Below are 26,223 nucleotides of genomic sequence, written 5' to 3'. Positions count from 1 at the left end.
TGACTTTTGAGGAGCTTGGGGGTGGGTGAGGGTCCATTACCAGATTCTCCATCCATCTGGCTCTGGAGGGGACTCTGCTCTCAACTCTGAATCACCATGACACCTCAGCCTGGCTCTCCAGGCGAGATAATTTGTTTCCCCTTGGAAAAAAGCTGACCATCCTCCAGAGAGGTGGATATGGGAAAAGTGGAACTTCATTCCCACTTGAATGAAGCTGGTGATTTGGAGCCTTGTACACTTTTCTTCACCTGAGCTGAAGGGAAGGCGGGGCCAGGTTTCTGAAACTCCAGACTCTCTCTCTGCTCCAAAGGTTCTTATAGGTTGGGTTCCAGACCAGCAGCATCATCACCTGGCAACTTTTAGGAATAGAGATTATTGGGCCCACACCAGGTCTATTGAATTAGAAACTGGGGTTGGGGTCCAACAATCCGTTCTAGCGAGGTCTCCAGGTGATTCTGATGCTTGCTAACCACTATTCCAGATATAGCGCCTGTTGACATTTAGTGGCTGTCTCCCATGGCCCTGGCCACAAGGGGCCCCTGGATTTTTCTCCTCTTCTTCCTAGTCTCATAGAAACCTTACATTCGTGTGATTGGCAGACTTGTTGGCACTACAAACCAAGGCCAGGCACTTGATAAAGAAGGGTTAGTGGAGGATGACATAGGTTTTCTTGTTGCTGATCTTAACAAAAACAAAGAAAAGCTAGAAACAGTCACAGCCAGATGTGCGTCTGTTTATTTCACAGCCTCTGAAGCTGCCTCCCTTATCTGCCATATTCTTTTATCATAAGCCCACATTCCTTAGTTCCTCCTATAGTATCGGTGGCAAGAGCAAAACAGAATACCTTGGCATCTTCCTGACATTTACAAGCAACCTTGTAATCCCCAGGGTGAAGGACTCCCTAGAAGTTATGTTTATTGGCTCGAAGCCACACTACAAATAAAGCAGTGTTTGCAGTCCTGAGTAGACCTACTTAAAGATCTGTCCACACACCATGATGGTAAATTATGTTACTGGCTGCCAGAGGAGAAAATAACTCCCAAGTGTCTTCGGCTTTACATAGAAGACGGACAGCTCCTTACTCACTGGTAGCAATTTTCTCTAATTGGGTGTCAAGTCGTCTCAGTGGCTGAAAATTTGCTGTTTCCCAAACCTCTTGTCCCAACACAGAGCTCCCAAGATTCCAAAGTTTAATTTAGCAGACATATTTAGGCCTGAAATCTGAGCCATGGAAAACCACTATTTCAACAACTTTTATTCAATTTCCTTTGCAATGCTTTATATTATGCACTGAATCATTATTGTATGGAAACCAGGACTGCTCTGGTTTGTCGTCATGTAGCAAGATTGTTGGCCAAGCCAGAAACCAGCTAATCTAGAAAATACGGAGTTGGGAATGAAGAGAAAAAATACTTGGCATGGCAGCATTGGGATTATCTTTTCCAGAGACTTTTATCACCTCTCAGCTATTTGTGTTAGGCTGCAAATTTCAAATATTAATGGAGTTCGTTTTTGTTTTTCAGGCCCAACTGGAAGGCATTATTGCACCAAAGAAGTGATAATTTCCATATGGGTCTCACAAGCACGACTACCCCGTCATTAGCCCTTTGTAATAAAAAGCTAGTTTCCTGAGTGAACAAGGCATACCCTCCCCTGATCACCACCTACGTATTTGTCAGAAGTCACAATATTGCTCCAGTGTCATGAAACACCTGTCTGGCGGCTGGGCTCCCACTTGGCAGTGGACGGTGGTGTGGCCCAGATGGTCTCAGAATGAGGCCAGCCTTGGCATTTGCCAACTCAAGTAGTTAAGATTTAGAATGCGCCCCTTTCTGCTGTATCCCTCACGGGTGAAGCAACTTTCTCATCACTTAGTACCATCATTTATTTCTGGCCAAATGAAGCTGCTTCTCTGTCCCCTTTCTGGTCCACAATTCATCTTGTACTTTAACTTGGGATTCTCTGGCCGTTCCCTTATTTGATGTCTTTTCATCATCCCTGACCCAGTGCAGTTCTAGTAACTCATTTTGGAGTTTGGGGTTTATACTGTATTATCTGACCCCTTCCTCCTTAGTTTCCGACTGCCTGGGTGGGGAGACAATGGCAGTCAACCCCCTGGCTTATGAGAAAGTAAATGTTTGCTGGAAAGAACTGAAAGTCACAATGTCCACTGTGAGCAGCTTGCACCTTAGCTCTTCCCCCAACACTGATTTGTTCACTTTATTCTGCAATCAAACCCTGGCCCTCCAGCCCTCTAACTAGCCATGTTTAATTAACAATGGGAGTGGTGCCCAAACCTCACATGCAGTTCTAATGACCGGGCTATGGCCTGTAGACAACTACATTTTACATTTTACTATTCCTCTTAAGTTGAACTGAAGTTTGAAGGCTCAGGACTCTTCTGGTTCTGTAGGCCCAGAAGACTAAATGAGCAGACCCGGATGGGCTAGGGCAGCATGCTGAGTGACTTCTGCCATTCAGTGAAATTTCACAAGTAACATACCTAAGAAGGCACCAACATTCCCAATTGGTTGGAATGCCTCAAGTGCTTAGTATTCCCCTGAAGATGTGTGAAGAGGGGCTCTCCTTAGTGGAGCCTTGACCCAACACCCATCCTGGCTAAGACTTCATGTCTCACTGAGGAGCTGCTGTCTGACAAGAAGGGCTGGGTTCTACCAAGGCAAACAGGCCCCACACTCGACTCAAATCTGAAGCCACACCTTCTACGCTCACGCAGGTATCCCGTGGAATTTTAAGACTCTACTGAAATGACCTGCCTGTGCTCTGTCATTTTAATGGAGAAGAATGCTGTTTATTGACATGTGCTAGTTCCACGACTCCCGGACAGTAAAGTACTTATGTCCTCATTGGATCCACCTAACTGCCTCAATGAGGAACAGAAACTGATGTAGCTTTTTCCTCATATTTTAAAGCCTAGACCATGTACACTACATCATCAAATTTTCTTGTTACAGTTCTATTCCAAATAGCTCCTGTCCCAAATTGCTAATTGCCAGTACAAAAGAAACGCCATACTTTTCCATCTTATAGACCTCGTCCCTGTTTCTGTCAGCCCCTTATATGACAGGGTTACACTCTGAAGGAATTAAGAAGGCTGATTCGAGTGTTAGAAGTGCGACTGGACCTCATTGCTGAAATCCTTGGGGCTGAAGGCCTCTCTCTCTATTTTCCCTGGCACTAGTGAATGGTTTCAACTATCAAACCTCAGAACAAATGCTTTGTGGCCTTGGAAATGCCAACTGGGCATGAAGAAAATGAACACAATTTCTAATTGCATATTTTTGTATTATTTAATAAACAACTTTTAAAATGTTACTGCTTATGTTTGAACTTTTTGTGTTTGTGTTTCTGTCCCTCTGAGTCATTGGTCTTCTTTTTGTTCCTGTTCCTATTTTTCACATTGTGTGTTTCATAGTAGCGTACACCAACTTTTCTGGGTTGTTGCTTCCGTGCTGCTCGTCTCCGCTGTAAAAGAAATGGCCAGAAAAATAAAAGCAAACTAATCAAACAGGGAAAATCATAAAACAGGCCCCTAAAGCTCTCTGTGCTCCATTCCCATGCCATCTCCAGCACGAAGCGTCAGGGCTAACAAGGGAGGGTTCACCTCCCAGACCCAAGTTTGCTCTTCCATTGTGATCTGTGACAACTCCAAGTTATAGACGGTCAACTGGCCCAGCCCACACCTAATGCTGGGTTCTTTCTACTGCATACCTGACAAGTGGTCCTCTGGTCAAAGGCCGAACACTTCCAACAAGCTCTTCACCTCCCAAGAGGGCCCATTCCAGCTCTGAAGAGCCCAGTTACAAAGCTGACTTCCCAGAGGACAGTGATGTCTGCCTACCAGCTTTGCACATCGTGTCCCTGGGACCAAATAAAACCCATGGGCTCTTCTAGATGACAGTCCACATGCTTGAGGACAGGGCTCAGGAACTCCTAAGCTACAAGACACGAACTCAAGGACCTTCATCCCGTGGGCCAACCCTTGATCCTATTTAACTGCCCTCAAGTAGGTCACTTAGGACTGGGGTGCCTTGAATTCAACTCTAGTCCATTAGTTTCGGAAAGAGTGCGTCTTAAGAACTGGATTTCTACTTTCTACAGCTAGATGATATTTAAGACCAAAAACACGTACTTCCTTAGATGTAAGCGTCTTGCGAGTTTTATTTGAATGCTCCTCTTCCCTCTGTGCCTTCCGCTTCTTTCCCTTTTTGGCAGGTGCTAAAAACAACATCAAACACACACAGAAAAGAAACAGGAATTTTCTATTCAAAATGTGTCTGTGAATCATAAGGTGGGAATGAGTTTGACGTGTTGGAGGAAGAAGGAAAAAGGCCAGTGGGAATGGAGTACGGTGAGCAAAGCGCAGAGTAAAGTAGGATGAGGCTGGGCGGGCGCCAGGCCAGGAAGGACCTCATGGGCCATGGCAGGGTGTGCATTTACGTCATGACAACACACTCTTGTTATAGAAGCCACGAGTCCAACGAAGTGAAAAATAAATGTACAAACCACCTCGTCCCCTGCAAAAATACCATCTGCAACCCATTCTTAAATTACAAGGTTAATAATGTACCCTGTTTAAGAGGAACTTTAACCAATTTAATCCTGAATTACCAATGTAACCCTAAAAAAAAATGTGCATAATGAAAAGTAGATAATCGTATTTGTATTGTAAATAGTATGTGGAAACAAGGTAATCTGCCAGATATAAATAAGTATCTGTGGGGAAATGATGTTACAAGAGATAATATGGAGATTAAGCTTGGATTTCCCAGAGATGCAAATCACATCTAAATGACTGAAATGATTTACCTCTACCCGCATCTCCCACATCCTCTTCAGCTGTTGTTCTTTGTTCTTCAGATTTTGCAAAAACCTTTTCACTTAGTCCCTTGGATATTCTGAAACAGAAAAGCAAAGTAAGGAAGCTGTCCCACATTCGCCTCCACTGCCCAAGTCACGTGCTGACTTGTGACAACCTTGCAGTTGAAGACACCCCACTCTTCACCCCGTTACCACCACTGGCAGAAGGCAACACCCTACAGTTTTGCGGCGCCCTGGGCATTTGTAAAACACAACAACGAAACTTCTCCTATTTCAGGGAGCCGAATTATTTTTTTCATTTGACAGATCCTGTTTTAGAAATGTGGGCAATCCCACACCTGCCCCCACTGTAGAACCATCACTCCCAATACCCATGGCAAGTTTCTGGGAAAAGGAAGGAGCAAACTGCAATTCGTGAGAAGATGAAGGCAATACCTGACCGCTGAGAACTTTTTCGCTTTGGCTTTGTCTAAAAACTTTTGGTATTTAGCGATCTTTTCATCCAGGGCTTTAATAACTGCCTTGGTGTCGTTTTCCACGTGTTCTTCCTGGGACTCAGGATAAGACTCTTCCTCGTCGTCTCCTTGTCGCTGCTGTCCCTCCTCCTCCTCCTCTGCACAAGAGCTCTCAAGCTCTTCATCGATATCAGACATCTCCAGAGGAACCAGGTCATCCCCAGAAAACTGAGGCACGACATTGATTTTGCCGAAGTTCTGCCGAACCCGCGCGAGAATCTGTTGCATCTCTGAGTTGGCGTCACAGTGACTGTTCTCTCCTTTTTCCTTCTCGATGACAGATTCTGACTCCTCACTTACGGTTTCTGTGATTTCCTCCTCTGCGTTGTTCTGGGTTGTCTCTGTGGCAGCTTCCAGAGGTGACGAGGATGGAAGCTATTCAGGCCAGAAAGAGGTGGGGTTGGGGACATGAAGAGAAATGGAATCAGAAGATAAAAACTGAATTTCTGAACTTACACCTTGCTCTCAAATGAGGCTGTCCTCAGCACTAAGGGAGAATACTGAAAACACCCAAATTTGAGTCATATCCTAATCAGTCGGTAAGCCAATGTGCCTTAAACCCAGGACCCAGATCAAAGGAATGTAGCTGCAGTTCCAAAGGACGCACCGACTAAAAGAGTATGTAACCATTACAACCAATCAACCATTTACTGTTAGACAGGTAAGATTCCCTACACCTTCCCTGAGGATTGTAAGGAAAGGGAGTTGTCGAGATAAGCACATTCAACATTCACACACACAGCAAGAATGAACGCCGAGCTGAATGGCAAGGATGAAAGCAGCACTAGTGTGGAGTACTAAGGTGAGGCGCTGAGGAGACATCTCGAAAGAAGGGTCTGAGGCAAGGGGAGTACCTGTGAGGAGAGCTCAGAAGGAGCCCTGAGTTCGGGAACACTAAAATGACTGGTTTGCTTCAGATAACGGTGAAAAGAGAAGTTATCTGCCAGGCATCAGATTGGCGCGTCACATATGTGGTACCATTTTACTCTTGCAAGCGAGACTCACAGAACTTAAGTGATTTTCCAAAGAAGTACTAAATCAGGAATCCATGAAAGTCAGGAAACTATCTAAAGAATGTGTATGTACATTTGTAAACATTTTTCCAGTAAGGTCATTTTTTAGCTTTTGGATTCTCAAGGGGGTTTCTGCCACCACCAAAAAAAGAAAAAGAATCACAGAGTGGGGGGGGGGGCTAACTTAAACTTAGTGACTAGACTTGGAGGAAGGAGTCAAGATACCACCGCTGTTTCCACACAGGATCACGAGAGCGGTGATGGACGTCCTCAGAGCCAGTTGCTCACTAACTTAAAACCGTCGCGCTTCCAGCCACACCACTTTCGCCCGACATACTGTAGCCCCATGACTTCCTGTCAGGACTATGAACCTACCAAGCACACCACCGCCTCAGGTGCTCAGGCGCACTACTCCCTTTACCTGGAATGTAGCTCCCGAGACATCGGCATGGCCCCTGCCCTAGTCTCTGTTAATCTGCCACTTCCTCAGAAGCCATCCCTGACCACCTGACATACACAAGTACTCCCGTCTCCCACAAACCCCTTACCCTGGTTTAATTTTCCTCTCAGCAATCAGTACTTCCGGACGTCATATGATTATCTGTTTACTATCTGTCTCCCTGTAGTATAATGAAATACCTATTTGGTCTTTGACCCTGGTTCCTGGCACAAGAGCTCCTAAAATCTTTGGAATCTTCTGAATAAAGATAGGAGTATCTTTTGTTATTCATAAAAGTCCCTTTCTACCACATCAGAGTTTATGCCAATGAGATGCGTATTCAGCGTGAGGGCTGGTCACCAGAAAGGGCAAGCACTTGATTAGAGGGCTGACAGTTGGGCTCAATCACAAACAGCCCACAACTTTGATTTAATCCATAGTGCCTATGTAATAAAACCTCCATAAAACCCCCAAAGGACAGGGTCTGGGGAGCTTCTGGGAGGGTGGTGTGGCTGGAGAGGGCGGGGAAGCTCCAGGCCACCCCCAACCCCAGACCTCACTCCATGCTCGTCTTCCATTTAGCTTCTCCTGAGTTGTATCCTTTATAATAAACCAGTAATCATAAGCAAAGCACTATTCTGAGTTCTGGGAGTTGTAGCAAATTATCAAACCTGGGAACCCTTGAATTTGTAGTCAGCTGGGCAGAAACGGGGGTAGCCTAGGAACCCCGTCTGCAGCTGGCATGTGAGACCTTAACATGTGGAGTCAGTGTCGGAACTGAACTACTGGACACCCAGTTGGTGTCAAAAAATTCTTCCACTGGTGTGTGTGTGTGTGTGTGTGTGTGCGCGCGCGCATGCATACATATACATATGTATATACATACAAGAGGGTAGGGACTTGTGAGCTTTTCACAACAGTATCTCCAGGACCCAGAAGAGTGTCTGGCACACAGGAGATACTCAACATGTTTTTGTTGAATGAATGAATCGATGAACAAACAATATACAAAGAAGATGGGAGAGAAATTGTTTTGTTGGGTGTTTGGTGGTTTTAGGAGAGAGGGAGAAAGTGGATTAACATCAGTTTCAGGTATGTTGATTTTGAAATGCTAGAGAAAATATTCAACTGGAAATTTCTAGCTGACAAGTGAAACTCTCAGAAGGGCGCTCAGGTTAAGAGGAAACCAGAGCTAAATGGACTTAAAAGATTAGCATGGAAGCTACCTCCTCATCAAGAAACCTGGCTGACCTCTGAAAATGATCCTATAAAACAAACAGAAAAGCAAAGTGCCAAAGCTGGACCCTGTGGTAGTCCACTGCCAGGGAGAGGGAAATGGAACAACAGGGAAGCTTCTCAATGCAGCCCAGAGGTCGCAGATCTAAGACTTTTTTCCCTGAGTATCAATTGTGACACTCGCCTTTCCCACCTGATTATGAGCTTCTTTGAGGGCAACAGCTGTTATTTATTCCTACATTCCCTGTACCTGGCACATGGCTGGGTCTAATAAATGTCTGTTAAAGAAATGGATCTTGGAAATGCCTGTTCCTCAATCGTAAGAAATGATACAAGTGCCAGAAGAGCACTTACATTTAATGTCCTCTTTCTTCAAGGCCCTAAAGAGACTGATATTTAAACTCGGTCTTCTATCAGGCATCTACTTTCTGGTCTCTAAGTGATACCCCGAACAAGGTCATGGCAAGGGCACTCTGTACTGGGAGATACTGCAGCTGAAATACTCTAACAGAAGAAGACACTCCGTAAAGGGAAGCAATCAAAAGACACCACACATAGGTAAGCAGCCATGATTTCCAAAAGATGGGTCCACCCTGTTCTTACCTGGGGGGTGGCAAGGGGCTCTGCATTGGGCGGCTTGACAAAGAAAGGAATGCGGCCCCTCTGCCAGTCATTGAGAACCATCTTGCCCACAGTCTGCAAGTCGGGCTCGCCACCCTGAAATGTCACAGAAAGATTCCCAATTGAATTCAAAGGACAAAACCACCTCCAAGTTTGGAAGCATGTCAGCTCTCCCAGTTGTTCACCACGACCTACTTTCCAGGTTTCATACTGTTCACACGACACAGATTTGAAAAAAAAAGAAAAGGTCCAAACCACATGCACACATGCCTGCAGGACGTTCCAGTCTAAAAATCTCACAAACCTGGGCTCACCTTTAATAACTTCCCAGTCCGGAGAGCTAGCTTCTCAAGAAAGTCCTCAGCATTCTCCCAAGACTCAATCTTGTATGTCTTGCTGATATATTCTGGCTTTGCTCGTTCAAGTACAGCACCGATATGGTCTTCAGGACTCTTAATTTTTTCAACTTGAACCTAGATGTTAATAGGAAATCTCGTTTGCAAACCTTATTATGGAAGCAGGGAAGTTCCCAGTGTTCTCCGTAATAATATCTGAAAGTGGATTTCAACACCACATGGCAAGTGGGGCCTGGCAGGAGCCTGTCCCCGAGGTGGCTAGATGTGGTCGGCTGGAAGGAGTGCCACAGTAAGCTGGCCGCCACCATGGAGCCCAGGACTCAGCCTAATCCCTGTTCCCCACAAACTAACTGAGTGGCTTCCGCAAGCAGTTTAAATTTGGAATGCTTCTTGCTACTCACTTGCAGAAATGGTTAAAAGCCTGCCAATCCCAGGACATAAAGAGAATGGAACAGTTTACGAGAGGTGGGGAGGAATGCGCACAGGACGTATAGCCAGCAGCGCTGGTTAAGGTTAAGTGGAACCAGTTAAGGTTTTCGGTCATATTCAGAAACATGTGAGGAAATGACTGAGGTCCAAAATGACTCAACTCATAAACCCACGAACATGAATTATCACTAAACATAAACAGGCCCTGCTTCCCTTTGGATCCTGTGTGTAAACTCCAAACTCTTTTGTGGGATGACATTGACCAGATATGCCCATGGTTCCACTAACTCTTCAAACAGGCTTAAGTAGAATGGAGAGGCCGCCCTGTTCAGCATCATGTTCCTAAACTTTGGTCAGACAGGTTGACCCCAAACTGTCTTCTGAATGAGTAAAAAGCGAAAATATCCAGTGTTCCCCACAGAACGTCTTCCCCGAAAGGCAAACAAAGAGCCAGTGGGGACGAGAATACTCACAACTCCTTTTAGCACAATGTCTGTCTCTGAGTCCTCAGAGGGATAAACCACACCTGGACAGTCAATAAGGAATATCCGACGCATCAAGGTAATATACTGCCAGACCTGAGACAGAAAAAAAGCCAGAGACTTCCCGGGTCAAACACGAGGAGTCTGATTTCACAAACCCCAGATGCTCATGAAGCTATAAAAGGGGGCGGGGGCAGAGAGAAGCAACCTGCTGAGTAATGAAGCTACGAAGTCTCTCCTCTACCACTAAGTATAAACTATAGTTTCCATCAGCTAAGAGTCTAAAAATAATGCAGAGGCAAGATCTCCATCCAGTATTGTGCAATAATATCCAGTAAAACTTCCCCTGATTTTTAAAAGTGCTCTTGGAAGCTTAATACTGTTTGGCCTCTCTTTCTTTCAGCAGAACCATGCTGCCCCCCAAACCTTCTATGTTCTAGGGAATGACCCTCTACTGCCAAAATCTCCTTTTATGTTAAGTTTTCTTTCTTAACCCAGGCATCAAATATTCTTGGGTTAGTTTTGTTTATGAAAGTAAAAGTGACAATTTAAAACAGACTTACACGAGTGGCACTTATCAAATCATGCCAAAGCCACACAGTGGCTTACAAAGTATTCAGTCTTATCAAAATGGGAAGAAACAACTCTGGAACTCTGGTACGTTCCAAACTATTAGATGGAGACTAAACTCGAAGGTGGTCCTCATTCAAGGGAAGCAGATACAAATCTCCATGTCTTAAATAATCACCTTCCATGGAAATAAAATATGTAGATGTAAATAAGACCCCCTTGAGCCAGACGTACCTTTGTTTCACCTGCAATGGGGGCCACATTGCAAACTTTCTTGGAGCGCATCGTGTTTATCACAGAGCTCTTGCCAACATTTGGATAGCCAATGAACCCAACGCTGATCTGTTTCTTGTCAGTGTGCAACTGTTCAAAAAAAGAATATCCACCAACATACACGTAGTCATGAAAAGCCCTTTGGACAAACAGATTGTGTTACTTTGCTAATATAAAAAATACAATGCAAAACTGGTGCTGACAACTTGATTTAAAGACTGGACATACACCACCTACATAGTCTGAGCCGGCTAGATATACACACTTTAGTAAATCAGAGGTGAGTAATTTCCTCAGTCATCCATGTGAAATTACTCTCCGGCTAGATATACACACTTTAGTAAATCAGAGGTGAGTAATTTCCTCAGTCATCCATGTGAAATTACTCTCCAAAGTTTTAAGGTTAAAAGTATATGAGTCAAGAAACAAAGGAAGAAATTGGTAGTCATCAATTTAGAACACCAACCACTGATAAAATGTCTTCAGGGAAGAGAACTTCAGCAGATGCTCTAACTGACATCCCACGACCCATCCCTCCTTTTTCCTGCATGACACATTTTGCATTTTCATTGCCAAAAACAAACAACAAAAGTAAAAAAAAAAAAAAAGCAACCTCAAATGTTAGACCACTGGGTGAAAGTAACAAGGAGGCAGAGCTCAAGATGAATCTACAAATGGAGGGGAACTTCTGATTAAAGATGGTGAATTCAACTTCCAAGCCTACCTCACTCCCTAAACTCCACTAGAATGATGGCAATGGGAATTAACACATATAAATCCATAGAACCAAACATACAAAACCAAAGAAAGAGCTAGAGAGGAGATAATAAAAACTAACATGGGATTTAACAAACTACTAGCAGCTAAAAAGTAGTATCTAACCTGGCCCATTACAAGACATGAAAACTAAGTGGCTGCAAACATAGGCAAACTAAAAATCCAGAAACTATACTGTCAATTAATCTCAAAAGGCCTCAGGAATTGGCAAGACGGATGGCTCTAATGGCGGGACTGAAATCAAGAGAACTGGTGGAAAGTCTGTAGAAACAGTCACCTCTCCATCCCTTCCGTCACTCATCATGGGCACACAACCCCTCTCCCAGAGCCTTAAGGGATAATGATTTTTTTTTTAAACCCTGCATTTCTGAAAATATCTTCAATTTGCAAACCTGAAAGGCTCCCCAGATTTAGAAAGCAGTGGCTGAAAGAGTTTCCAAAGTGATTAACTGAAATTCTAAATATTGAATAGTGAGACCCACAGGCCCTTACTCTCATGAGTTCCCAGAACCCTGACCAAGCTTATACCCTGAGCTGGAGATTAGAAGACTCCTTCCTGGGGAAACTCACAGGCTTGAGAGTGAAGACCTACAGACACTGACATCTAGGGTGTCCTCCAACAAAATATCGTTTCCATCCAGTCACCCTACAGCGAAGCCTATCCGCCCCGCATAAAACTTCTATTGGCTTCTTTTAGTGGCTCACTCTTAAATATGAATGGAGAGCCAAGAATAACCAGACATTTGAAGTGTGAGTCTACTAGAAAAGACAGCAAACACACACAAAAACTGAGCGAAAACAGAATAAATGTAGGAAGAGAGGAAAATTTCAAAATATCACTATCAGTATCATTCTCATCCTCAAAGAGACAGAAGATATTCCATCTGTGAAAAAAGAACAGGCTGTAAAAGGGGGCAGGGCAATTCAAAGTTAAACAACTCTCAGGAATTAAAGATCAAAAGTGAGAAGCAAAATAAATTCTGTGATAGAATAAACTACATGATCAAGTCAAGGAAACTGCCTAGAAAATAGAGCATAACGGGGCGGCCGGTTAGCTCAGTTGGTTAGAGCGTGGTGTGAATAACACCAAGGCTGCCGGTTCAATCCCCGTATGGGTCAGAGAGAGCTGAGGCCTCCTTAAAAAAAAAAAAAAAAAAAAAAAAAAAAAAAAAATGAAAGAAAAAGAAAATACAGCATAATGTCATTAATGTACTGAAACAAAGATAAGAAAATTCAAGGATTAAACCAAATTCCTGAATGAGAACAGAGATCATGGTGCGGGAGTTTCCAAGAAATAATATAGGACAATTATCAGATTGCAAGTCCCATCCAATGCCCAGCTCACTGAACAATAAAAGACTTATGTGCATCTTAAAGCACATCACTGTGAAATTTCAGAACAGGAATACTTTTTAAAAACAAAGATCCCGGCCACCAAGGATTAGGAGTCAGAATGGCTTCCGGTTTCTCCCCAGGAACATCAGAAGCCAGAAGACAATGCAGTGGTACCTTCAACATTCTGAGGAGAAACGGTATAAGGGTAAAGATATTTCTAGAGGGCCGGCCTGGTGGCCCAGGTGGTTGGAGCACTGTGCTCCTGACTCTGAGGTCGCCGGTTCGATTCCCACATGGGCCAGTGAGCTGTGCCGTCTACAGCTAAGATTGTGAACAACAGCTCTCCCTGGAGCTGGGCTGCCATGAGCTGCCGCAGGCTACCGTGTGCCGCTGTGAGTGGCCAGCAGTCAGTGTGAGTGACCGGCAATCATCGTGAGCTGCCATGGGCTACCGTGTGTTGCCACGAGCGGCTGGCAGCCAGCATGAGCTGCTGTGGATTGCTATGAGCAGCTATGAGCGGCCAGCAGCCACCGTGAGTGGCCGTCAGCTGGCAAGAGCTGCCGTGAGCTGCGGTAAGCAGCCAACCAATGACTGAGGACCAACTGCCTCAGCCGGGGGGAGTGCAAGGATCATAATACCAGCATGGGCCAGGGAGCTGTGTCCTATACAACTAGATTGAGAAACGAGGGCTTGAACTGGGGGGAAGAGGAAGAAGGGGGTAAAAAAAGATATTTCTAGAATGCAAGATCTCAAAAAAATGTTCCTTCTTAACACTCCTTCTCAGGAAGCTTTTGGAAAATACATTCCATCAAAAGGAGTAAACCAAGAAAGAAGAAAAGGGATCCAAGGAACAAGAGATCCAACACAGGAAACAGCCATGGGGATTCTGAGGATGATGATGAAAGGAAATGCCAGGAAGAAGACTCTGCCGCCAGCCTGGGGGACAGCCAGTGCCGGCTGAAAGGGAGGTACCAGAAAGATCCCACTCTACCAGGGGATTTGGTGATTCATTAGTGACAAATAAAACGGAGCTAATTAACCAGGGAAAACACAAGGTTCTATTAGAAAACAATTATAATCACAACACGGTGTGGATCAGTTGTGACTGGTATTTTAGGCATAATAATGTAAACATTGAATAAGTACTAATTTAGCCACGCATATGATATAGGGAGAATAGAGGGAGGAAAAGGAAGTGAGGAGGGAGGATGGCTGTAAGAAACCTAATCCTCCTTTGCCATCATAGGAACTTAATAATTATCTAAAACTGGCTGAGGGGAGGGAAATCAAGAAATAGAATCATAAGCTGTATTAAAATATAAAAGAAGTAACAGCTAAGAGTTGGAAGTGTTTGCCTCTGGGAAGTACAGAGGGTGGGACAGAGAACATGTGTCTTTTGTTAGAAGCCAGGTAGAATAAATAAATACACAAAGTTGCAGGTACAGAACATGAAGCTTTGAGAACATTTGCTAGGTCGGTCTGGTTTCAGGGCTTCCCTGAGGAACTGACATCTGACAGGGGATGCAGAGCTGGAGTTTGGCAGGGAGCCCTCCAGGCCGAGGGGACAGAAACTGCACAGGCCCCGTGGGTGCAGGAAGCACACAGGCCTCGAATGCTCAGCAGGGCAGGGAACACAGAGTGTGGGGTGGTGGGCCCTCAGGTGCCAGGCACACAGCAGAAAGGGAAGCAATGCTGGTCAGGGATGGGGGTAAAGGCTGAGCTAGAAAATATTTCAGAACCCCTTATAATCCTGAGGCTCTATGGGTTTTTACGTCTCTAGACCACACGTTTCTCATTATCAAGATGTGACAAGTGAGGCTGGTAACTTTCTGCCACTGCACAAGAGAAATTCTTACACAAACCCACAGCTCCACGACCCCAGGAGAAACAGATCAGGTGTCATCAATACCTTTCCAAACTGCCGCAGAAGCTGAATAAATGCTCCTTTGCCAAAGGGGTTAGTAAGACTTGCATGGAAAGCAAGTGTAGGATAATCCTGGGAGAGGACAGCAACCCATCGTTTCTAAAGGGGGAAAAGAAAAGATCCTGCTAAATTGTAACTTGTTTATTTACAATACAGGAAGAATCAGAGCTTGAATTACAGCACTGTGCTTCAAATACACAGCTGTCTACGGAAAATGTTAGCTATAATTCTTTGAAATGCTTTTTTCAAGTGTGACAGTTAATGCTTTGTCTTTTGTCTTATAAATACAAAACAATATTCCAAAAATGCCTTCAATGCAACTTAATGAAATAATGTAGCATGTTGTGAAATGGGCCAGTCCTGCAGCTGCCACCTTCGCAGGGGCACGCAACACTCATTCTGTGTACCCTGCTGTTGCCCCATTACCAACCAGCAGAGGATAAAAGGTTAACTCTGCTCAGCCGATGAAGCACATTTTGGTTGTGTTTTCAAAGCGAACACTTCAATAATGACTCCAGTCTCAAGAGCCCAATGCTTTAACTAATATTCCAAGTCCCAGAAACCATAAAACTGATTGATTTATGGACACTCTAAGCTGACACGAGCTGAGTGGCTTCGGATGTCTGTTTTGCATTAGCAGCTGTACTTACTGTTGCCCAGGTCGGAACAAGGTCACATTTGTTAAGGACAAAAATGAGGTGTTTCCAGGGTTTTTCCTTTTTCAAGTAAGTCTCAATGTGAGGGGAACGCGTACCCATTGGGTCTCTAGCATCAAGAACTTGAACTACAACATCTGAAGAATCTATCACCTGCAAATCCAAAGAGGCAAAAATGATTTGCTATTGCACAAGGGCAAAATGAACCAGGGCTGACACTTAAGACAACCCAGGGAAAAACCAACAGCGATAACTTCAAAGCCATCTTATGAGGAGAGTAGGTTGCAGCCAACCTCAATGCGCAGTGATCAGAATTCAAGTTTTCTCATCCTGTGGTATGTGAAAGTTTTCCAATTTTAAATAGGAAAAGTAGCTTAGAAAAACCCACCTTATTTCATGACTACTATGCATTACTGAACAGTCTACTTCTTAGACTTCTGAAAGTTTCTTCTGTTACAAGTTTCATGTATTTTACAAAATACTGAAAAATTTAGTTGGCTTCCATAGTACTAGTTTCCTATTACCGGTATGTTACTCTTTAATTATGTGACTATGCTTGAAGGTCTTTGTTCCCGAGAATATTATTGGTGTGAAGACATAAACCTCAGCCAGCTAGAGAGCAGTGGATTCAAGATACACAAAGACTCTTCCACTAACTAGCTGGGTGAGCTGATAAGATATTCATAGATGTGTTCCCATCTATGAAATGAAAGGGCTGCACTAAGTAACTTAAAAATTCTCATGAAGGTCTAACCATGTACGATAGATCTAAACAGCAATATCACTTTAGCAGGTCATCCAAAGAAATGTTGACAGAGAATATGGGAATGTGTAGATAGTAGCTGCTATTATACGAGTGATAAAAAAAGTTATTTAGACCGATGACAGTATGTTCGTGGCTACATCAATCCTGGTTTCTTTGTGGTAGAAAGAGGATAGAATGGGCAGCAGACTTCAATATATCGAAATCAATGTTCTCATATAAGATTGTGAAAGCCAAAGGAACCACTCAATGAGAGAGAATTTAAAGTCTTACCTTGTAGAGCTCACCCCATATTCTTTTGGACTGTCCCTTTTTATATATCTCCTCTTGGGCTTCGTTTCTAAATGAGAAAGCACACAAAGTGAGCAACTATAGAACTACAAAGATTAAAAGGATATTTTAGGGAAATATCAACCACATAACAAGGAAAATGGTATCAAAACTGGTTGCAGATGGACCAAAAACAAACAATTTTAAAAGTGACTCTATCCAAATGTCCACCCACAGATGAATAGACAAAAATAATGTGCATACATAATGGAATACTATTTAGTAATAAAAATTAAAGTACTGATTAGTGTTACAGCATGGGTGACCTTGAAGACATTATACTAGTGAAGTGAGCCAGACACAAAATGACAATTACTGTATGACCACTTAGTTGAAGTATTATTCATAAGAGTATTCAAACTCATAAGAGACAGAAAGTAGAATGGTGGTTGACGGGAGGGGAGAGGGAGAATGGGGAGTTATTGTTTAATGAGGACAGAGTTTCAGTTTGGGATGAGGCGGACAGTTGTGATGGTTTCATAACAATGTGAATGTACTTAATGCCACTTAATTGCATGCTTAAAAATGGTTAAAGTGGTAAATTTTGTTATGTATACTTTACCATAATAAAATTTATTTTTGTAAAAGCAACTGTAATTAGGTAATATGTCAGAGAATTATAAAAGGAATTGGCAAGACCTGAACCCTAATCTACACTCCATAGCTGCCAGGTACAGTGAATTTTTTCTGATGAGGTCGAGAATCTGGTTATTAGCCTCAAAGACACTTATCCAATGTCTGAAACAAAAATAGTTTTGTTTGTCCCACCTATTGCATCTTTTGGAGGAGGAAAAAATTTCAAATCAATAGAAGACTACAAAGTCAACTGGAAAGTCCAAATAATTCTAAAAAAATGAACCTGCTGCCTTTCTGCTCGGCTTCAAATGGCTTCACATTATCTCCAGGAGGCCCAAAGCTTGAGACGGGCTGACAACACCAGTAGGAGGCATTGCTGCAGTCAGTGGACAATGCCTTTTTGCTAAGTCACTTAAGAGACATGAGAGAAAGAATAGGGATTCTCTGGTACTACCTAGGGGAAACTAAATTAGTAAACCCTTCTGGAGAGCAATGTGGGAGCTGCCTATCAAAAAAGCGTGCATACTCTCCGGTACTGTAATTTCCCCCATAGGAATTTATCTTTGGGGAATAATTAAGGATGAGAAAGGTTTGGTCACACTGATGTTTTACCCTAGTGGTGTTTACTATAGGGAAAAACTATAAACAGTATAAATGTCCAATAGTGGAACTTGTCACAACAAAAATACTACTCTGACATTAAATAGTATATTGCTGTTAAGTACTGGCATGGAAATATATTCTTAATAAGTTAGAAAAATATATGAAAATAAAAGGCAAGTTAAAATACAGTCTTAAGGTATTACATTTGTAAATAAAAATTGAGTGTGAGAAAGATCTAGAAGAATATATATATCGGTGGCTGATTCTTAACCTTCTTTTGGGTATGGACCCTTATGAGAATATGATGAATGTTATGGATCCTTCATCTCCTTTTCCGCCCATCCCAAAATAATACAAAACAAAAATAAAAACAACAAAATCCCACCTTTATGCACTTCTATAAATTTTCCATATTATTTTCAAAGGGTCACAGAAACCTCCGAGGCCATCCATGTACCCCGCAATGGTCCAGACTTCTGGTTAAGGAAGTCTTGGTATTCACAATGCTTAACATAGGTAGTGGGATTATGAGTTCTTATTTTCTTTTTGTTGCATTTCCACTTTAACAATATTTTCTAATTTGCCCATCACAGAATATATGCTATTATAATGAAGAAGAAAAGATTTTTTATTTTGGGGATGAAGCAAGAGACCTATGGTAAACAAGCCACCTTACATTATTTTCAACCTGGCCCCAATTTCACTAATTCTTCTAGTCTAAGGATAGAGGAGAATTCTCTCATCTATGAGTTAAATCACTCAGCGTCATGTAGGCAAAAGAAGTGTAGAGAAAATGTTTTGTTGCAGAAAAGCAAATGAGGAGGCGTCATGAACTTCAAAACTGTACCTCACACCAGTGTCTTCAGTGACCAAATCACGGTCCTTGCCCTGGTCATAGCTCTCAGTGGACATCTCTGCATTTTCTACAAGAGACTGCATGTCACTCGCAAATAAATTTGGTCGCTTCCTCTGTGACTTAGGTCCAAATGTAGTTTCAAAGCTTTCAGTATCAAGAATGTGCACCTTTGCATTCTAAAGAGACAGGAGAATTATTGGTGAAAATAAGGAAAACACTGAGAAAACAAAAAAATTAGAAACCTACCTGGGAAGGGCTTTCTGGTTTTTTTTTCCCCAAAGCTCAACCTGTACCAGAATCTACAACATGCACACAACCTGGCTTTCAATCAGAAGTTGCTTATTTAAACGGCAAAAGCACATGTTCCTGTAGTCTGAAGTTCTATAGGCTTCCTCGGAGAAATATAAAAGTAATACAAAGAGTCAAAGCAAATATGAAGAGTTGTGTAAGACTTGCCAAAAACTCTGCTTTTTTCCCATTTACCCAAACTTTTGTCAAATGTAATTAAGGCGACAATGCTAAAAATTAACTTACCTTTTCTGAACTTTTTTTCTTTTTTCTTTTGAGCTTTCAAACAAGTGTCTGAAATTCGCCAAATTCACAGATTTTGTCAAGGACAATTATACTCAAAATTGTGGGGGGGTTTTTTTTTTGTTTGTTTTTGTTTTTTTAAACCAACTGTAAATGCCAACTTTTTCTTGGAAGTTCATTTCTTTCATGGCTAAAAGGAATTGCTTGTTTTGTAAGATGCATTTTAGTTTCAGATAACATTTTCCCTAATTTAGGTAACGTTTTTATTAAATGCACATGGAAAGTGTTCAGATGAAAAACATCTAGCAAAAGTCCAAAATAATAGTTTAGATGATAAAAGGAACCTGATACTAACTAGAACTTGATGTGACTGTAAAGGAGTTACGGGCATAGGAATTTTTGAAGCCGGATAAAAGTCAAAGTTTGAGTTGGGATCTATCACGTAACAGAATGTTAATAGCCGGCAGAGAATATCCTCAAAAAAATCACCCTATGCCCCTCAGTATAAGCTCCTCTGATAGCACCAGCTACTAAGCACGGATGATGGAACCACACCTGTGGCTTCTGAACTTTCAATAGATTCCCCCCTCCAGCTCCTAAAGACCCTCATGCTGTTACAACTTTCTCAGATCCTCTAACCCACTGCTTACTTTGGTTTTACTTGCTACCCTCCAACAAGAGAACATCCCCGAGCAGGGTCACATTTACATGGCAACCAGGTTCTGATGTCACTGGGAAAACTGTGATCCAATTTATCCTTGAAAATCTCTTAAATAACCTATAAAGGACAGTACACGTGGATTTGTGTACATAAACCTATACATTAGTAAGTACAATGCAGTAATATACAGTATATCATGAAGTACACACACAAAATAAGTTAGTCTTTACTGTACTGCTACAGAAATACAGTAATTATAATGCACATGCAGCTGAATGCGCAAAAGTTAGAAGCATATCTGACTGGACCCCACTGTGCAGCAATCTTCAGAATTAGATTTTCTAATGAGTGGTAGATATCACACTAAAATAAAATAAGTAAGGTTTCTCAAGGCCAAAACAGAAAACTCATCAATTACTCTGCGTGCCTATCTGCATCAAAATATTAGCTGACTGCTACAGCTGGAGAGCCTTCGGCCTTCATTCTACGCATCAGATATTTAGGCACAGAACAACTGGAATGGACAACAAAGCATTAAATCCATAATAGAATCTTTCTGTTTTTCTCATAAACAGGATTCAATATTTTGTTGAAAGATGGCTTTAGGGAGAACAGACAAAGAGAACAAGGGAAATGAGCAACTTGTCTGTGGTTCATGAATTACACTCATGTGTTTCCCTGAAAGAAAACAGTCATTCCACTAATAGGTGCCATTCTTCTCGTCTGTCATAAAACAAAGCATAATTGATAAAACCTGAGGCAATAACCAGGCCTTGGTTTTTATTTTGTTCTGCAAGTAAACACTTTTCTTTGAACTGTTAATCCATGTATGCATGTGAATGTTTTCTTCCTCTCCTTATACTGGAACTGAAGCTTACATACTGGCTCCATTTCTGGGAATTATTATTCACGCAAGTAAAAACGTGCAGGCAATCATTAGGCCATTTCTTTGGTTCTGTGTGAAACTCATTCTACTCAAGCCAGATCCAGTGCTTACTGTACTTTGAACTTCAATGATTAACAACCAATATGACCAGCACCCTTGACTTCAGCTCAAAAGAATCTCCAAGCATCTCACAGAAGCCACAAGTACAAGTGACCAAAGGTCTCCCTCCTACCAACTCAATTCTAATTCTATGTTTCCCCAAAGTTTGATGGAATTACCATTTAAACAAGTTTGCCTACCAAAAAAATGTTTAAATGATACTAGTAATAGCTATGATCTATTTAGCTCTAATTAGGTAGCCGGCTATGTGCTCGCTATGTGCCACGAGTTTTACGGATGGTTCATCTGCATCCAATCACCTAAGGAGGTGAGTTATCTTGACTTTACACTTGGGGAAGTGAAAGCTCACAGAGAAACGGAACTAAGGCCATAGGAAGGGGTAGAGCAAAGATTAAAATTCAGGTCTCACTCCAAAGCCTATGCTTAGATCAACATACTACTAAACCTCCCTGACAAAACGCGATTCATACTAAAGGGGAGACCCCCTAACAAAGATGAAAAGAGAAGTCATGGAAAACAGTAGTACTGCATTAAAGTTACTATTCTCTAATGGAAAAGCAAAAGACAAATCTGGTAGAGTATATGCATGGCGTTTGCCAAAGAAATTCCATTGCCAGGGAGCTCTCCATCTTACATGAGGCTGGATTCGATCATGGAGAAGAGACATGGGTAACTTGCTTTGCTTCATGACAACTTTGTATGGATCCTTCATAACTGTATCCATTTCCTCTTGAAATTTTTGTAATGATGACTGCTTAATCACCCGTGTGTTTCCTGTTTTACAAAAGAATGTTGCCATTTAATAAACAACTCCTTTTTGCTTCTGTACCCATCTTCCCAATGCCACAATGAAAGATTCTGAACTACCCTTGCTCACCCAAACACCTGATACACCATCCCACGTAGTCATTTTCAAACTTAAAAGAGGAAAAAAACACAAACAAAAAAAACTGCCTCTCTGAATGCATTACACTAAGAACTAATCCACCAACCCAGACACATAAAGGGTTTCAATAGTTTTCCCAGTCCAATTTCCTAACTGGATGAAATTGAAAAATAAGTATCACTGAACAGGGCTGAGAGTTGACAAATGTCCTACTTCCTGCCTGCTCTGGCAAAGAAATCTGAAGCCAATCACAGATGATCAGTTGGAATACACAGAGAATCCTGAAACACAGAACCTAAGAGTCAGTTAGTTTTTAGGGTTATGAGGGCTCGAAACGGCTATTAAATTAACCAATAAATCCATGCAAGGGAATGAAATAAAGCTATTAACACTACCTAGAGAACACCGTGGAAGTGAGAGATCTCAAAGAACATATTTCATTAAACAGCATGTTGTAGCACAAATGCAAAACTCAAGATGAGGGTGACTATGACGGTGGTGATGGTGGTGGTGAGGATGATGATGGTGATGAGAGCAGTTAATGCTTATATTGTACTTACTATTTACTAGGCACTATCCTGAGCACTTTACATGAATTTACTCATTTAATTACCACAACAGTCCTACAAGATAGATACTATTTTTATCTTCATTTTAGAGATAAGGAAATTGATGGACAGACAAGACTTAATAACGTGCCCGCAGTCACAGAAATGGCAGAATCCAGAGATTCGAACCCAGGCAGTCTGGATCTGGCATCACTCTACTTAGCCACCATGTTAAACACCTCTGTAAGCAGTTTTCTTTGACGTTTTTCTGCGTTGCAGTGTCCTAGGAGGTATCCCATCAAAAGATGTAAGACGTATTCAAAGGTAGTTGCCACCCGCCCCCAGGCATAGAGGTAAAACACCAAACAATGGGGTCTGACCGTCTGACCCACACACCTCACAGTGGCGAAGGGAAAGCCTGAAAGTCCAGACTAAAATAAAGGTGGAGTTCCCAAAGAAAGAAGCCCCAATCCCTCTGTGACTCTGGAGATACTCTATTCACCGGAAGGACCGACAATGAGGTCCTTTCATTGTCACTCAGTTCAAATACAACCCCATTAAGAAAAAGTATTTCAGAGGAACTTATGGCTAACGCACTCACTCTTCAGGCCAAAGGCACAAACATACCTGCAAGGAACCTCTCAGACAGTAACCTCTCCAGGCAACCAGGAATGAAGACATGAGAGTTCTAAGGTCTGTCAGTGCTGGTCATTAAGGACGGTCTTACCTGTTTCACAGGGTCACTTAACAATGAACAACAATGAGCCCTTTTCAAAAAGAAGTTACTTATGGAATCCACCTCCACTACTTTTCTCTGCACTTTTTCCACTACGGGTACTTTTTATGTCATCTCTTTCTCATATAATCCTTGACAGTTCCACTCACCCCAAAACTCCTGCCTTTTAGACACCTGAACACTCTCCGCTTTTCTACACAGCGCACATTTTGTAGAGCAAAAATAACAGAGGACAATACTCACCAAACCATTTAATATTTGGCTCCACTCTTGCCACTGTGCCAGAAGCCACCGTTGATTGATATTGCAGAGGCTTAATCACTTTACCACGATTGTTCCTAAATTGAGGAAATTAACAGATTTTGGTTGACAACAGAAGAAAGGCAATAGCAAACTTTGGTTTACAGAATACCCTTTCCATCAAAAGGACATTTTCTTTTCTTTTTTGGTTGTAAATGATCATGAAATACAGATTTCAGTAAACAAAAAGTACTACATTTGAAACAGATTGCCCAAAAGCCATTTAACCTCTTGCAACAGAGCACATAATGATTTCTGCTAGATGAATAACAAATAAAGCCAAGGTTTAAAAATCTGTTTACTGTTTTTTGCTTTAAAAAAAAAAAAATCACATAGTTGAGTTTTTTGGGTAATTACTTGAAGGCTGGTTTAAATGAATTTTAAGTAGAGGGTAATTTATGCTGTAACTCAAAATTCTAAAACAAACTGCGGAGTAGGTGACTAAGGCAGATGAAGTTCATTGACGTTGGTGTTTGAGACACATCTTTTAGAACGGATGAAGAGTCTAATTACCAAACAAATGAAGACCAGCTAGCAAAACGCCACACTCAGCGAGTCTGTGGTAGAGGCTGCCTCAGCAGAACTCAGAGTTGGGATGAGTTTCCAAGTGCCACAACGTTGTGATCTAAAGTGTGGCAGTAAAAACAAATCCTCTGGCTGCTTTCAAGGCAGTCCTAGATGCCTTGTGAAAGAAAACCAGATTTCTATCTGATAGATATTCAACTCGAGATGTACAGTTGGGGAGGCCGTAAGGGTGAGGAACAAGACCTCTAGCTGTGATACAATCATGATTTCACCATCCACACTACCCACGTCTGTAACCAAAAAATTCACAATTTATCATCACAACACCCATAGAAAATGATAGTTGACATCACACTACCCGGCCTTGGGGATACAGCGGGGGTGGGACTATCACAGGCTTAATGGGTCTCAGCTACAAGTCAAGGGCATGGAGGGGGAAAGGATGACGGCTCAGTGCTCACCTGCGCTCCTTCTGCCTGTACATATTCAGGCGCCTGATTGTGGCCCGGTCCCTCATGTTTTGGCCTCCAGCTCCCTGTACTCGATCTAGGAAACACACAAGTAGACCACATACCATTTGATAACCAATAAGTCTAAGTTTGATCACTGCTTCCAACGCACCAACTAGTTCATTCAGAGTAGGCAGGCTGCCGCCTCACTGAAAAATCTTGACTTTCTCCATATGTTGTTCCCACAACATTATAATTACTGAAAGCTACATGGCATGACACACCTGACCTAATCTTTGACCCTCGATAGGATTGTATTTGACAATGACAACAGCCAATATTTTGGGGCATTAATTATGGCACTGTGCTGTCCACATCACAGGCATTATCTCATGGAATCCATACAATAATCCTATAAAGAGGGACACATTATCCCCATTCTGTAGGCTAAGAAGCTGAGGCACAGTGGTCAGACCCTTGCCCAATGTCACACCGCTCCTAAATGGCAGAGCCACAATTTAAACAAAAGCATCTGATCACTGTCTGTGCTCTTAACTACTAAGACACCTACCTCTGGGTCTCAGTTTAACAAATATGTGTGTGTGTCTGCTACATGCAAGGGACCATGGGAACTACAATTTTGATATAATGTTCCTAATGCAGTAGTTTCTTAACTTCCTAATGTTTGATTTTAGTTTAATCAATAGCTAGCAATTCTTGCCTTATAGTTGAAAGAGAACAAATAAGCAGAGGGTGATTTTTGCTGTAACTCCCTTCAAATCACCTGTCTACTCTTGAAGTCATGCAGTAGTAAACAGGCTAAAATCACAGGAGTGGCAGCCCTACTGCTCATTAACTGTACCAACTGTGACAAGCCACTTCCCTTATTTTGGCTGTGTCTTCACTTATAACCTCCTGATCTCTAAGGGCCTTTGGGGGGGCGGGGGTTCCTAACATTCTAAGTCTACACAAACTGAATTATCAGCAATCCAGAGAAAACATTCAACATGAATTCAAGTCATCAAAAACTTTAAACCATATTTAAAAACAGTTTTATTAACTAAACCTGAATGGAACAGACGCCTCCGAAGGCTATCTTGTTCATCCTTTAGGTAGAACCTAGGCAAAACTCATACACATCTCCAAAAACATCTTTATTTATCTGTAGGATTTTCTCTGCCCTTTGCTCGACAGGGTGACTCCAAGAGCCAAATCTACAATCCCCTTCTCATTTAAATGGTCAAAGCGAAGGTGGCCGGCAAGTGTGGTCAAGTATAAAAGGCCACATGGATTGGCCTTACATCACTTTTCATCTGATTTTATCTAATTTACTTCTGGCAATTCCTTGAGTTGGAAAGCTGGCATCATACAAGACTGAAATACACTGGGGGAGGAGCTTCAACACCTGACCCAGGCTAAGACGCAAGAAGCGGTCAAGTTTAACTGCCCCTTCCGGCTCGGAGCCTCCCAGTCTCCGCATCTCCCAACTGGAGTCGCCCCGCGGCCGCCAGGCCTGCATGTTCCCTTTCCCCAGCTTTGGACCCGGCGCCTGACAGCTAGCCGTGACAGGCGAGCAAGGTGTCAGCCCTCCTCAGTGCCTCCCAAAGAAGAAACCACCTTCTCCGTCCTCATCCCCAACAGCACTCAGCTCGAAGTCACTCCAAGCAACGCCACCCGTGTTTCCCCCCGCCCCCCCCCGTCTCCTCGAAGCCCTCCCCCCAAGCTTCCTCCAAGCTCCACCCTCCGCGAGCTCTGCCGCTCGTACCGGGGTTTGTGCTGGCCTTGGATGGATTGATGGTGCTCCGTCCTTTGTACTTGGGCTTCACCATCTTGCCGACGGGACGAGGACCGGAGTGCTAGACCCGGCCTACGGCTGGTAAACGAGCTCGTCTCTTTCCAAGAGCCGCCGAAGTGACCCGCATGAACCACGCAGGACCACGTGTGCAAGGGCTACGTCACTTCCGCTCGCGCCCCTGCCTTCCCCT

The 26,223-nt window shown here is 42.7% G+C and overlaps 2 protein-coding genes across 2 annotated transcripts in view; one reads left to right on the top strand and one right to left on the bottom strand.

Moving 5' to 3' along the window:
• Nucleotides 1–3,335, top strand: part of DNALI1 (dynein axonemal light intermediate chain 1) — a 7,936-nt gene extending 4,601 nt beyond the window's left edge. The window contains exon 6 of the mRNA XM_081055429.1: nt 1,524–3,335. Within this exon, the coding sequence (XP_080911555.1) occupies nt 1,524–1,559 (36 nt within the window). The 3' untranslated portion in view covers nt 1,560–3,335. The remainder of the gene's footprint in view (nt 1–1,523) is intronic.
• GNL2 (G protein nucleolar 2) lies at nt 3,283–26,223 on the bottom strand. Its single transcript, XM_081055428.1, has 16 exons — nt 26,004–26,223; nt 24,251–24,335; nt 23,208–23,302; nt 21,429–21,568; nt 18,588–18,772; nt 16,505–16,571; nt 15,463–15,621; nt 14,798–14,911; nt 10,738–10,866; nt 9,925–10,029; nt 8,981–9,139; nt 8,649–8,762; nt 5,278–5,732; nt 4,831–4,919; nt 4,154–4,239; nt 3,283–3,486 (listed from the first exon to the last, which is right to left on the bottom strand). Exons 1-16 carry the CDS (start codon nt 26,065–26,067, stop codon nt 3,334–3,336), a joined length of 2,199 nt encoding a protein of 732 aa, XP_080911554.1. The 5' UTR covers nt 26,068–26,223; the 3' UTR covers nt 3,283–3,333.

The sequence above is a fragment of the Rhinolophus hipposideros genome (assembly GCF_964194185.1).
Source record: "Rhinolophus hipposideros genome assembly, chromosome: 8".
Lineage (NCBI taxonomy): Eukaryota > Metazoa > Chordata > Mammalia > Chiroptera > Rhinolophidae > Rhinolophus > Rhinolophus hipposideros.
This window is presented reverse-complemented; position numbering and strand designations above follow the sequence as displayed.

What these genes read in the sequence shown, in the direction of transcription:
- GNL2 (XM_081055428.1), bottom strand. Translation starts at nt 26,067, where the DNA reads ATGGTGAAGCCCAAGTACAAAGGACGGAGCACCATCAATCCATCCAAG. An exon ending in AGCCCCTTGCCACCCCCCAG is followed by an intron (nt 5,733 to 8,648) that starts GTAAGAACAGGG and finishes TGGCCTGAATAG; the next exon opens with CTTCCATCCTCGTCACCTCT. An exon ending in AAAAAGTTCTCAGCGGTCAG is followed by an intron (nt 4,920 to 5,277) that starts GTATTGCCTTCA and finishes TTTCTGTTTCAG; the next exon opens with AATATCCAAGGGACTAAGTG.